Source organism: Geotrypetes seraphini, chromosome 1 (assembly GCF_902459505.1).
Source record: "Geotrypetes seraphini chromosome 1, aGeoSer1.1, whole genome shotgun sequence".
In the NCBI taxonomy this organism is placed as follows: Eukaryota; Metazoa; Chordata; class Amphibia; order Gymnophiona; family Dermophiidae; genus Geotrypetes; species Geotrypetes seraphini.
Window position 1 is genome coordinate 232,698,804 of NC_047084.1, and position 14,369 is coordinate 232,713,172.

At 40.0% G+C, this 14,369-nt stretch overlaps 1 protein-coding gene across 13 annotated transcripts in view; it reads right to left on the bottom strand.

The window, feature by feature from the left end:
• The window catches only part of PCDH7 (protocadherin 7), a 922,726-nt gene that overhangs the window by 290,129 nt on the left and 618,228 nt on the right, over positions 1–14,369 (bottom strand). Inside the window, exons 4-6 of one of the 13 annotated variants that reach the window (XM_033947857.1) lie at positions 12,403–12,448; positions 5,661–5,723; positions 3,473–4,279 (exon numbers count right to left, since the gene is read on the bottom strand). The exons of 7 other annotated variants lie outside the window; for them this stretch is intronic. In XM_033947857.1, coding sequence (XP_033803748.1) covers positions 4,270–4,279; positions 5,661–5,723; positions 12,403–12,448 — 119 coding nt within the window. In that variant the 3' untranslated portion in view covers positions 3,473–4,269. Of the gene's footprint in view, positions 1–3,472; positions 4,280–5,660; positions 5,724–12,402; positions 12,449–14,369 lie in introns of those variants that run through there. 5 more of the 13 variants (XM_033947839.1, XM_033947829.1, XM_033947865.1 and 2 more) reach the window with 5 other exon arrangements.

The following is a 14,369-nucleotide window of genomic DNA, read 5'->3' on the forward strand; positions in this document are numbered from 1 at the left end:
AATGGTGGCATTAGCGTCTAGTGCATGCGACAATTCAGCGTGCATTAAAAACGCTAGCGCGGCTTAGTAAAAGGAGCCCTAAGTTTTGTTAACTGGTTCGAGTCCCTCTGGGAATGACCCGGTATACTGTATAAAACTACAAGATTAAATTAGATAAATAACTAGAATTATCAGGATGTACAGTATGTAAATCTAAGATGAACATAGAACATGATACATGTATTATGTGTGCAAATAAGTAGTGCACGATACTAGTATTAAATGGGTATAAATGTGTTTGTATTGAAAACCATCTCAAAAACATCACCTCTGTATTGTAACACCTTTACAGAAGCTCATGTAAACCACTCAGTCATTAGTAGCAGTATAGCAGCTTTCAATAAGCAATAAACTCTATTCCTCTGCTTATGATCCCCACTCTTGCACAAGGCTTTTGCGAGGCCTACTTTGTCATACAGTTTGGAGGATCCATCACATTTTTGATGCTCCTATAATGACGACAGCAGGCTGTTTTCTAATGTAGTTAACTGCTTGTAAAGTTCTTAATTCTACATTCTTTTTGTTTTATAGGAAGGAGCTGAATAGTACCATTTCACATCATGAGTGTCTGGAACAGAATGGAAGGTCAAATGTTTTTGTGTATAATAGCTGATGTCTCATTTTATGATCCAATTTCAATAAAATATGGGGGGGGGAGGGAGAAACTGCTGGCCAGCTGCATCGTTCCACAGCATTTACATTTACAATGACTTTTTAACTTTTATGCTTCATTTAAAATAAGAATGAATGAAATTGGAAGCATTGTAAACCCTTGATTTTCTTTTCTTTCCCTAAAATGAAAATTTAAAATCAGTCACAGCTGCAGGTTAGCTCTACTGAAAAACACACTGATTTTGATGGGGGAGAAGGGTGAACAACCGAGGAAGAAGCCAATGGAATTATTTGTATAAAAGTTATTAGAATGGGTGAAAAGCAGTGCGCATGGTACTGTTTGTAAAGGAATTGATAAGCCTGAAGGTGCACTGCAATCTAGGGGTCAGTGACCATTTGTCTCCTCAGTACAGTTTCTGCTCCTATCTTATAGGCAGAACTGATCACCACCAGGATCATGGATATCTCATTTCACAGGATCTCTAAACAGCCAGGTCAAATCCTCTCTCCATCTGACTTCACACACCTGCTGGCAGGACAACTAAGGAAGTTAAAAAAAAAAATTACACACACACACACTTCATTTATTATTGTAACAGGCATTTGTTATGGAACCCATTCTTTGTTAACCGTGTTCCTGTTCTTTATAATTTGCAGGTTGTTACTTGTGTTGTATTGTGCTTTTTTTTTTTTCTAAACTTCAAGAAAAATACCATTAAAAAAAAAAAAATGGCAAATTTCTTACATCGGCACCCAGACATAAACCTGACTTTACTGTTAGCATCGGCACTTATAATCATATTCTATAAACGGTGCTCTATTTAGTCACCGCTAGGCTTCCTAATTGCAGCTGCCTAGCGACGCCTAAGTTTGGGATCTGCGCATAACCTTTATTTTTAATTGGTTCAATTGGCATGGTAATTGACCATGCCAGGTTTCAGCCAATAACCCCCCCCCCCTCCATTAATTAGACATTTGAATTTGCACTGAACTCTTATGATGACTAGCAATGCCTAAGTAGAGGTGCCTTCCCATGCCTAAGGATGCCTAACAATGCCTATGTTAAAAAGTAGGCATGAGTGAAAAATAGGCGGGATGACTTGGGTGTCGTTAGATGTCTGACATAGGCACTGCCAAATTAGGCAAGTGAAATGCTGGCCTAATGGAGTGGCATCTATGCCTAGGATGCCTAGTGATGCCTAAGTGTGCTTAGATGCCGCTCAGCATGATTCTATAAATGGCACCATTTTTTGATTGACAACCGCGCTGAGCAGTGCCTACAATGTAGGTGTTTATAGAATCTGGCCCTTATTTAATGTTTTTCTCATAAATTTAATTTTATGTTTTTAACAAAAATGTTTCCAATAAATAAAATTGAATATAAGTCGATCTGAATATAAGTCGAGACCCCTATTTTTCCCCAAAAAATGAGGATAAATGGTTGACTCGAATATAAGACGGGGATTTAATAGTTAAATGCCCTGCCAGGATCTTTACCCAGTGTCCATTCCCTCCCTCCCTCCCCTGCCAGGCTCTGCACCCAGACCCCTTCCCTTCCTGCCCTGCCAGGCTCTGTACCCAGCTACCCTCACTCCCTTCCTGCACCATACCCTCTCCCTTCTCATGCCTTGGGGGCCTCCAGGCCACAGGACCCAGTGGTCCAGGATATAAGGGATCCCCAGTCACATGTCACAGCTGTATCCAACTCCCCCCCCCCCGTGTACCCCCTCAGCGGTCTCTCAGTGGGCAGGATAGGAGGAATCCCTTCTGCCTCCTGTGCCTGCCAAAATTTGACATCCACACCTCCCTCCCACTTTCCCCACTTACCTTTCGGGTCCCACGTAGCCAGCCGGTGCACGGAGAAGTAGCAATCTTCCTGCCCTCCTGCTCCGTTTGAGGCCACTGGCTGATTCCACCTCCCCTGCATTCCTTTTGGGTCCCACGTAGCCAACTGGTGCAGTGTTTACAGAGCCGGAGCAATCTTCGGGCTCTCCCGCTCCATTCGAGGCTTCTGATTTCACTTTGTTTCCTTTATCATTAAAGCTCAATGCCCATTATTTGTATTCTGTATTTATATGCAGCCAAATAGCAAAATACTGTATGTTATTTGGCACAGCTCTAGAAGATTGATTGGCATAAAGCAAAATGTGTGTTATACTCAATGACTGCAAATCTTCTGGAAATCCCTTTCATGTATACTTCAAAACTGTCCTTCAATCATTCGGTGGCAATTTTCATCAGCAAACGTGGCCTGTGGAGTTCCTCACACAATATGTTGCAAGTAGAATGTGATAAACATGGAATTCAGTAAGCATTTGAAGCCATTTATGTGTACTGAGGCTTTTAACTCAGTTTTAGAAAAATAGTAGCCTAATGGTTAGTGCAGCGGATTGAGGAACTGGGTTCAATTCCCACTACAGCTTCCTGTGACTCCGGACAAGTCACTTAACTCTCCATTTCCCCAGTTATAAAAAAATTAAAAAAAAATTGTGAGTCCACTAGGGACAGAGAAAGTCCCCACATCTAATATATACAGTGCTGCTTACATGTAGTAGCACTATAGAATCTGTTTCACAACTTGTTTTACAATCTGTTTCAAAACTTTATTATTATTGTTATTATCATCTACATTAAAAGCAGCGCAATATAATTCATCACTTGCATCTTCATAATCATCATTAAGCTTCAGAAAAGACTTTCACAAAGTTGGAATCATTGTCTGTTTATGGTTTATTAATCTTGTTATACCGCTCATTCATTTTACTGATCCAAGCGGTTTACAGAATATAATAAAAGTAAAATAAAATAAAACAAATATAAAAAAGATCTCCATATAAACAGCAAACATACTAAGGAACATTCACTCTTACAAAAAGCATTCACTCCTAAATAAAATCATACAAATACCATTGAACTTTAAAATTTCACCAGATTGCTAACTGAAGATCTAGAACATTCAGAATATATGAATAATATTGGATTGATTTAAATCTTGCCCAAATGCTTCTTAAAAAAACAAAAAAAAACAACAACTGTTTTTAACATAATTTTGAAAAATTCTAAATTTGGCGTATGGTTCCATAAATTTGGAACTGCAAAGTAGAACGCTTTATTTCGAGTAGACTGTTTTTGTTCTATCAATTTTTTATCTAATGGCAAACTTTGAATATATTTGTGACATGATACAAGAATGTCAAATGTGTGAGAACGTTTCAGTCTCAGGGCCAGACAAACGGACTTCCTCTCTAAAGACTATCAATTTAGTGGACAGTCAGTCACTCCAATGTAAAAATTTTCCAAGAGATGGCCAACAGCTTGTTATGGTAGAGACACATCTGTTCACCAAGAATTGCAACCAACTTCAACTTCTTCTCTGTTTCAGAGTGACCCAACTCATCAACGTTCTGTTTGGTTAGAGATCAGTAACCAGTTCAATAAATACAACTCTACTGTTTTCATAGGCTTTCTTCACTGAACAGCAACATTTAAGATGAAATGATCCACTGACGAGGCTTACAATAGTAAAATCCTATTCCAGGTTTTGCTCTTTCATTTTGTTTACTGAGGAATTGTCATTTACATTTTGCTTCCATCTTTTTAAACTCTTAACTGCAAGCATCAGATGTAACTAGGTAAAAGTAGTGAAAATTGGTGAAATTAACTCTGTACTTCTTTGAAGTAAAAGTAGCAAGTTAAATTTACATTGACACTGCTTTTATATAACATATTTCTATACCGCATAGCCGGTAAGTTCAATGTGGTTTACAAATATTAAAATAAATAATACAACTTAATGAGATTTGATTAATTAATAAACAGGTGTGTCTTCAATTGCTTTCAAAAATGACAGTAAGACACAGAGCTTAATAACAGATGTTTCAGTTCCCTATCCCAAAAAGCCGCCTGATAAGAGAACAGATGTTGATGGTATTTTTTATGACGACAGCCTTTTATTGATGGAAAATTAAAAAGATTGTGTGAATTATGTGGACACTTAGGGCTCCTTTTACTAAGCCGTGGCAGCGTTTTAAGCACGCACTGCAGATTAGCACACGTTAACCCCCGCTCTACGTGGTAAAACTAACATTAGCTCAATGGCGGCATTAACTTCTAGTTCGCACTAAGCGCGCACTAAAACCACTACCGCAGCTTAGACTGAGCAAAGGAAAATTATTTGGATAGATAGATAAGTGTCTTTCCAAAGAGAACTTTATAGCAGAGACAGCTGAATTTAAATTTGACACAGGCTTCCACAGGAAGCCAATGAAGTTCTCGATAATAGGGACTCACATGATCAAACTTTTTCAGACCATAAATCAAGCGGACTGCAATGTTCTGGACTAGAGAATGACACAGTGACAAAATTCATCACCGTTCCTGTCCCCGCGGATATCCGTGGGAAACCATCTTCATGTCATTCTTTAAGGAGAGAGGGAAGAATAAGAGTGGGCCACAACCACTGACCCACAAGCTTTGCTTTGAAGAATGCTGGTGTAGAAGGACTGAGGTTGAGATAGACACTAAAGAATGACAGTCTTTGGTATCCAGAGCAGATATTGTGATGTCATAATGCCTTGTTCCACCAATGCCTAAGAGCCAACCTCATCAGTGATATCACAATGGGTTCATTATCTTATTCTTGGTTCATATAAGAATCAGAGTATGAATGGGCACAACCACTGACCCACAAGCTTTGCTTTGAAGAATGCTGGTGTAGAAGGATTGAGGTTGAAATAGACACTAGAAAATGACATGGGATTATTTCCCGCGGTTATCCGCGGGGACGGGAACGGTGATGAATTTTGGCACCATGTCATTCTCTATTCTGGACCATACGCAGCCTAGATAGATTATTTTGTGGGCTTGTTAAATATACTATGTTACAATAGTCCAGTTGGCTCAACACCAAAGATTGTACCAGTAATTTAATAATGCAATGTCGACGTAAGGTCTTATACTGCGTAATTTCCATAAAGTATAAAAAAAACTTTTCACACTAGTGCATTTACCTGATCCTGCACAGTATCCTGTTTTCCAGGGAGCAGCACAGAAACACTTTTCTCCAAAAATAACTGCAATCACAAGCAAAAATCATTTGCATGGGTAAATGTACACTTGCTTGCATAAATGGCAACCACTAGTACTACTACTACTTATAATTTCTAGAGTGCGGCTAGATTTACACAGCGCTCCACATTAAAACGTTCAAGAGACAGTTTCTGCTCGGTAGTGCTTACAATCTAATCAGACAAACAGGACAAGTAGAAGGTTAGGGACTTTCTCAGGCATGATTACTTTACAAGGGAATAGGGGATAGGAGTCAAAAGAAGTCTTGAAAAGGTGTATTTTTAGTCTAGATTTGAATGCTGCCAGGGATGGAGCTTGACATACTGACTCGGTCAATTTGTTCCTGGCATATGGTGCAGCAAGGGAGAAGGAATGTGATCTGGGGTTAGCAATAAAGGAGAAGGGTACAGATAAGAGAGACATGCCCAACGAACAGAGTTCTCAGGGAGGAGTATAGGGATAGATAAGAGAAGAGAGATATAGCTGCAGAATGAATGCACTTATAAGTCTTCAACCATAAACTTAATACTATTCAATAATGGAGGTACAAAACTTTTTTAGCGCATAATTACAAAAAGGTGCATACATGTGAGCAGAGAATGGGATGGGAATAGGATGTTTCTAAGTTAGGCACATTGCTTACCATACTTAGATATGCACATTTATGTACTACATTTACTTAAAGATGCATGCCAAAACATAGATGCTTCAATGTGGACTTACATTAGAATTCAATAACAGCATCTTGGCACCCAGATGCCATAACAGAATCAGTGCATGGCACTGAGGTGCCTACATTGTGGTGCCAGGTTATAGAATGCTTCCTAACAGCCAGATTCTGTTTAGGTTGCCCAAAGTTGGGCGTGGGTCACAGATCTGCACTTAAACTAGTTAATGAGGTTTTATCCATTACCAATTCATGCAAATTTGCAATCGTTAGGAATTACATACAGCTCTTCCCTAAGCCCTATTCTATAACATATGTGCTTAATTATTATGGCATGCATCTCCAAAGGGGGAGTGGCATAGCAGGGCCACAGATGGATCAGGGGCATTTCCAGCATAGGCAGCAGAATACTTTTTTGTTTGGGGGTGTCCAAAGTTTCCACCCTAGATCCACAACTCCCTTGCCTGGTCGCTGTAATTTTAAATCTTTGAGCAGCCCCTTTGCAGCGTCACTGAGCAGGCCTGTCCCGGAAGTCCTCATTCTACAGCGCTGCTGCGCAGTGGCTACATGGTGGCTGTGCAGCGGCTGCCCACAGATTTAAAATTACAGGGGCCAGGATGAGGTGAGTAAGGGAGCAAAGCCATAACTGAATCTTCTGACTGCCAAATTTTGATGAAGCCATGGCCTCTGTGGCCTCCCCCATTCTGACGCCCATCATTCCAAGGATTTAGGCATAATGTTATTGGATAATTACATTTATTGACATAACCATTAGTTAGGGGCCAGCATTTACATAAGCGATTGTGCCCGAAGTTAGGACATTCTGCACAGAGCAAGCTTTGCAGAATACTCTCTTAGGGCAGATTGGAATGTCTCCTAACTTTGGACATCATTTACTGAATCTGGCCATAAGGCCCATATTCTACAAACAGTGCCATAACTTAGGCGCCGGTAGGCACCAAAGTGAAAAAAAACCCCCAAAAACTATCCCCCTCGTTTACTAAGGTGCACTAACCGATTAGCGTGCGCTAATCAAATTAGCGCGCTAAATGCTAACACATCCATAGACTAACATGCACGTGTTAGCGTTTAGAGTGCGATAAATCAATTAGCGCACGCTAATCGTTTAACACACCTTAGTAAAAGAGGGCCTATGTTTAAAATGTTACTTAAAAAAAATGTCAAGGTGCTTATGGTGCCTAAAAAATAGTGTACAAATCAATTAGATAAGGAAACCTAGGAAATGTCCAATTAACCAATGTAAAATGCAAAATAGTAAGGACAAAACCTGTATCAAGGACATAAAGATAAGTGCCTTTCCTTTACAGCACTTTATGCACTTTATAATTTATATAGAGCCTGTATGAAATCAATTCACATAAAATAATTTTTTTTGCATATGTCATTCGCTAAGACCAATGATGAGAACACCACCCCAGTAAGGGCACGAAAAGAGTTAACAAGTAGTGCCTTGGGTGTTTAAGGTCTAGCAAAAAATTCAATTGGTACAGGTTTTGTCCTCACTATTTTGCCTAAAAAACAGTGCCAGAATCACATCTCCAGAGGTGCCTAATGCCACTGTAGGCGTGGCTAACACCACAGAGGCCCGATTCATGTCAAAGGTAGGCGCTGGAAACCTTGAAAACTCAGCTGACATTTCCAGTGCCTACTTTTGCTGGAGGTGCCATTTTCTAAATGGCACCGTTGCATGATTGATACATGATTGGCAGTCGCTCTTAAGGTGGCCTTTGACAATAGTACCATTTAGGGCTCCTTTGACAATAGTACCATTTAGGGCCACGCTAGGGCCTTAACACGTGGTAGGTATAGCGCGCTAAATTGCCGCATGCGCTAGCCACTACCGCCTCCTTTTGAGCAGGCGGTAGATTTCCGGCTGGCGCACGCTAATCCGGTGCGTGCGATAAAACCGCTAGCGTGGCTTTGTAAAAAGAGCCCTTAGAGAATCTGGGCCTGAGTGCCATATTGCATGATAAATGCAGGGCAGATGCCGAGCATGTCCTCTGAGTTTACCATACAAGCTTTGCACTTACCACCTGGCAGATTTTGCTGCTAAAATGCAGTAAGTGCAAAAAACATACCACATTTTAGCAAGAATGCTACAAAATGAGGAAAAGCCCTCGTTGATTATTCAGACTGCAATTGAACTAACCGTTCACTATTAATCAAAAAATACATCTAAGGGCCTCTTTTATAAAGGCACGCAAAACGTTTTAGTGCGAATTTAGCGTGCACTGAATCAACGCATGCGCTAACCGCTAACGCATCCATAGGATAACATGCACGTGTTAGCGTTTAGCACGCGATATTTACCGCGCACTATAAAGTATAGCGCACCTTTGTAAATGAGGGGGGTAAATGAGAGAACTTTCTGAAGGATGAATCTTTAACCCCCTATTTTACAAAGCCGCGCAAGCAGCTGCTCTGCGGCAGAAGCCCCCAAGCCCTTTAAATCCCTATGGGCTTTGGGGCATTTACCACAGCGGCAGCCATTAGCGTGGCTTTGTAAAAGGAGGGTGGGGTTAAGTTAGAAGTAGAACATTAGGCATTGTCTGTGACAACTGAATAGATGCTGAGGTGCAGCGGGGCGCTTCATTGTGATTATGCTTTACTAATATGCACTGAATCCGACCATGCTATTATTGCTATTATGCCAAGGGTGAATGCATGAATTTCCCAAGGGGGAAAGAAGAGAGCACTTCAGCTCTTCTAGAGCATGCATACTCCCTTAGCTCTTTATCACTAATACACTTATCGCATGCATTACGACTTTTGAAGCTGATGTCCTCAGTCAGAGAAAACGCTGAGTTTTTCACAGAGCACAAGCCAGATTCAGGTCTAGATTGGGTGTCAGCTCTTTGTATTGTAGCTCAAATGATGTGAAAATCTGAGAACTCAAACATGGCTATTAACTAAAAAACTGTCAATAGATTTTTTTGTTGTTGTTGTTCTGCCTGCGATTGTTATTGTTGGATAGAGATGTTTCTGTGTTGCTCCCTGGAAAACAGGATACTCTGAACAGAATACAATTTTTAATTGAAAAGTCTAAGGAAAAGGACTATGAGGTCCTAAAGATAATTTACTTTTATATAAGGATACTACAGTATCACTTGAATCACTTTCAAAAGGGCACATCTTTACAAAGGGGCCCCTGAACAGTTCTCAGCCCAACCAAGAAGAGAATGATGTGAAACTCACAAGTTATTCTACACTTGTCTTGACACTTTTCATTTCAACGATATAAAACAAAACATGACAAGAAAAATGTGGAATATATTGTATTTCTGGGGTGTTTCAAGGCAATCAGCACTTGAACAGATAAGTGACAATATTCAACACTTAACCAATCAGGTTCACCACATAAATAGGACCACAAAGAAGTCAGTTTATATGGTAACTCAAAGCCTGGGGTGCAATCCAGTCAGGTTTTCAGGATTTCTCCAATGAATATGCATTAGATCTATTTGCAAGCACTGCCTCCATTGTATGCAAATTGATATTATGTATATCCACTGGGGAAATCCTGAAAACCTGACTGGATTGTGACCCTCGTTCCCCCACTCTGTCACTGGTGGTTAAGTGCTGAATATCACTCTTAACTGGCTGTGTGTTAATTAGCTCCAGAAACCCAGAAATTAAATGATGGTACCTGGACATGGCCCGACATTAAATTTCTGGGCTGAATATATTGTATACTATATATCGGGCCCTAGAGTTTTATCACGTATTAGAGTCTACTTCCTTAATCATCAACCTTGTGTACCTTTGGATGCATTAATTATGCCAATGTTAATTTTTTTTTTTTTCTATTGTTTAAGTCTGAGTTTTTGCCATACTTTCATTTCAGATGCAAATAAAAATAATAAGAGTCCAAGAGTTTATAAAGTTAGTTTCTTATATTCTAAAATAGTGTGGCTAAGCATTTGCATGTAAGTGCTTTATTATGTGTATCTATATGTGTGGTGCATGTAGACATTCCTGGAATAGAGATCAAGCAGAGTTGCAATCTATAAACATCCTTTATAAAATATGCACGCACATATATATTGCTGCTACTACTACTATTAATTATTTCTATAGCATAGACTATGAACAGATTCTGTATTGTGACCAGGTGCAGCAAAGCTGGGCTCAGCAAGTGGCCTAACCCAGTGTACACCAACCTCGGCTGAGCAGTTTGCGAGGTTGTTTTGGTAGTTTGGTACTGCCTTAATAAAGAGTTCAACACTTTGGGTGCAATTTTTTTGGGTACTGTTTATTGTTTCACCAGCATAAACAAGTGTCAAATAAATTTTCAGGTTTGTATCACCTTGTGCTTAACTCCAACATTCACAAACCAAACAAAACAACTGCAGTTTAAGACAAAAATATACCAAAACATAAAAGCCTTATTTCAACAAAATGAAAGGTAAAACTCCCTTGGGGTTAGGCTTAATGCCCCAAGGGTGGGATCTTCTCCAAATAATTTTCCCTCAATGGATCAGCTTAGAAAGATTCCCTCCTCAGATCCCAAAACTGATCATTTCACACCAGTTGCTGTTTGTGAAAACCTATATATATATATGCTTTTAGTCAGTTAATAGAGGTTGGAGTTGTTTGGGGTGGGGGGAGGAGATGGAACAAGTAACGTGTGGTCAGGGCTTTCAGGAGATTCAGTGAATCCTCAGCTCTACAGCCCTGCTTTTTTGTTTCTTTACAAATCAAAGTGCATCAAAGCAAAAAGTAAAGAAACAAAAAAGCAGGGCTGTAGAGCTGAGGATTCACTGAATCTCCTGAAAGCCCTGACCACATGTTACTTGTTCCATCTCCTCCCCCCCCCCCACTCCAAACAACTCCAACCTCTATTAATGATCAGTTTTGATGCCCCAAAAATCCATTAGTAGATTTTGTCTCCTTCAGATGTCTAAAAACCGTTCTGAATTGACTCCCTGGTCATTAGTAGTGGTATAGAAGCTTCCAATAAAGATAAAGATTTTATATTGAGGTTATCAGGGCTCTACAGTTCTATCCGTTTCGCCAACTAGCTTCCTCAGGAGCCTATCAACCATTGCTCAAAGGGTTGTCTCATGGTTAAGTGAGACTTATGTTAAAGATGCCATTTACAGTTTCCCAGACTGTCCTGAGAATTTCACAACCAGTTAAACTTTCATGATGTGTATAGCAAATATGTGTGATATCAATTTACAGACAACAGGTCTCCAATGCACCAAATCAATCTCATGCACTCTTTAGTGAAGCCTGACTACTTTCCTAGTAGAGCTGGAACTGAAGAAAATCCAGGGGTTATGAAATAATATATCACATAACTCTTTAAGTAACATCCCCTTTGAATATGACCCTGAAATTTTCCCCTATTATACTCCCAAGCCACTACCACTGTACAGGAACTGTAGATGCTCACACAGGACAAATTATTGGGGGTGGGGTGAAGTCCCTTCTTGCACGCGGTATCACATTTTTATATGTTTGTTGCACGGATACCCAAATATAACAATTATTACTTTCAAATGACTGAACAGCTATGTTGAAATTGCTTTAAAATGTGTTCTCTTCCTCAATAACTATGCATAGCATTTCAGTCCACAGTCAAATTAAAATATGCTGTTATGATGCTATTATTAGTATTATTTATAATAACCCTGCTTTGTTTGATAAATGAAGCCACATTAATTGGTTTCAAGGTCTTTCTCAAGCTTTGGCATATTAACCAGCACTTTTGAATGTGATTAAAATATCTCATAAAGCCAGTTAAGCTGCATTTCTCCATGGAGTGCATACTGATGTCAGCCCTTTTAATTTACTAGGCTATGCTTCTCCCATTTATAAATGAGAGGTTATATTTATTTATTTAAATGGACATTTTGGAATCCCCGAGACTTACTCTTTGAAAACTTGGAGTTGGCTATGCTGCAGGAACGTTCATGGCTGAAACCACTCCCACCCCATTGTGGCACAAGAAAAAAAATACACACACTGTCAAACAGCATGGAAACTTGTACCTGTAGAGAGTGAAGGCAATTTTCAGCTCCTCTCTGTTAGCTGTACCTATGAGGGTGAATCAGAAATTAAAAGCAATTGTTAAATTATGTGATAACCAGAACAGAGCTAGCGAAGTGCAATATATGTACTCATACTTTGCCTTTTGGATAGTTCATCCACACACAGTACAGCACTTGGCCTTTAGTGGCTGCCACAAGGTCAGAAAAATGGATGCTCCATTTCAAGATTGCACCGTTGAAGAACAATGTGGAGTAGTATGATTTCTTTTGGCAGAAGGAGTGAAACCTGTAGACCAGGGCTGCCCAAGTCCGGTCCTCGAGATCTACTGGCAGGACAGGTTTTCAGGATATCCACAATGAATATGCATGAGAGAGAGATTTGCATACCAAGAAGGCAGTGCAGTCAAATCTCTCTCAAGCATATTCATTGTGGATATCCTGAAAACCTGGCCTGCCAGTAGATCTCGAGGACCGGACTTGGGCAGCCCTGCTGTAGACATTTTGAGTCCACTTGTTTGATACAGTGCTGTTCTCCAATAAAGTACACTTTGGAATAATCCATCGCTGAGTGTTTGACTCCTTTGCCTCACGACTTCCCCTTTCCTGGATTCACCTGTGGATATTCACCATTGGATATTGATTCAGAATGGACATAGCACCATTAATCAACAAAAGGTTTATGAGTGGGTAAAAAGGTTTAAAGTGTGAAGAACAGGTGTAAGCAATGAAGGTCGTTCTGGCCGCTCATCAACATCGCGCATTGAAGAGCACAATGACAGAACAGAAGCCTTGATAAGAGAAGTCTGAGAGATAACGGTATCTCAATTGGATGCAAATTTGGATATAAGCAATGGATCTGCATTTGCCATAATGCATGTTGACTTGAGATATAAGAAAGTCTGCTCACAATGGGTTCCCAAACAGCTTACTGATCTGCACAAGCACATTGTTCTTTGATGATACAATCTTGCAACGGAGTGTCCATGTTTCTGAACTTGTGGCTGCCACACGATTAAAGGCTGAGTGCTGCACTATGAGTGGATGAACAATCCAACAGGCAATGTATAAGTATGTACACTTCTCCCTCCGTATTCGCGGTTTCAGCAATCGCGGTTTCGATTATTCACGGTTTTTAGCTTGCTGGCTCCTCCCCCCAAATGACATCAGCTTGCATAGAGAAATTGTGGATTCCAAGCATTTACAGAGAAAATCGCCGATTCCCAGCACTTTCCTTACTGTATTTTGCCTCTCCTTCCGGAACAGGCCAGGTCTCCCACCATGCTATTCGTGGTTTCACCATATTCACAATGGTTTTTAATAGAAAACAGTGAATAACATGAAAAAGTTATTCACTGTTTTTCTGTATTCGTGGGTCTGTTAATCCCCTATCACAGCTAATACGGAGGGAGAAGTGTATGCTGCATTTTGCTAACTCTGTTCCAGTCATCAGGTAATTTAACAGTTGCCTTTCATTTTTGATTGCCCTCGTATATTGCTTGTAAAAATGCAAGATCAGTGGAGCTGATGTTTCAGATTTGCACATATACTTTACAAAGTTTAAATACCTCCATGGCATAAATACATAGAAGGTGAGTCTCTTTCAAATGAAAGGAAGGTCTGGAAAGAGGAAGCATAGGATGAAGATGAAAGGGGACAGACTCTAGAGTAACTTAAGGAAATACTTATTCATAGAATAGGGTGGTGAATACATGGAATGGTCTCCTGTTGAAGAGAGTGGAAATGAAGATTGTAGACTAACAGGCTCATAATCAAGACATTTAAATGTCCAAAAACTAGCCTATGTCAGCACTTGACTGTCTTAATATCCAGGATGACCAAGTACCAATAATTGAAACCAACTTTCTGGACTTCCAGCATGATTTCTATGCCACTGAGGCCCTCTTCTATTAAACTGTGCTAGCAGTTTATTAGCGCAGAGATCAACACTGAATGGCCCGCCCTGCTCC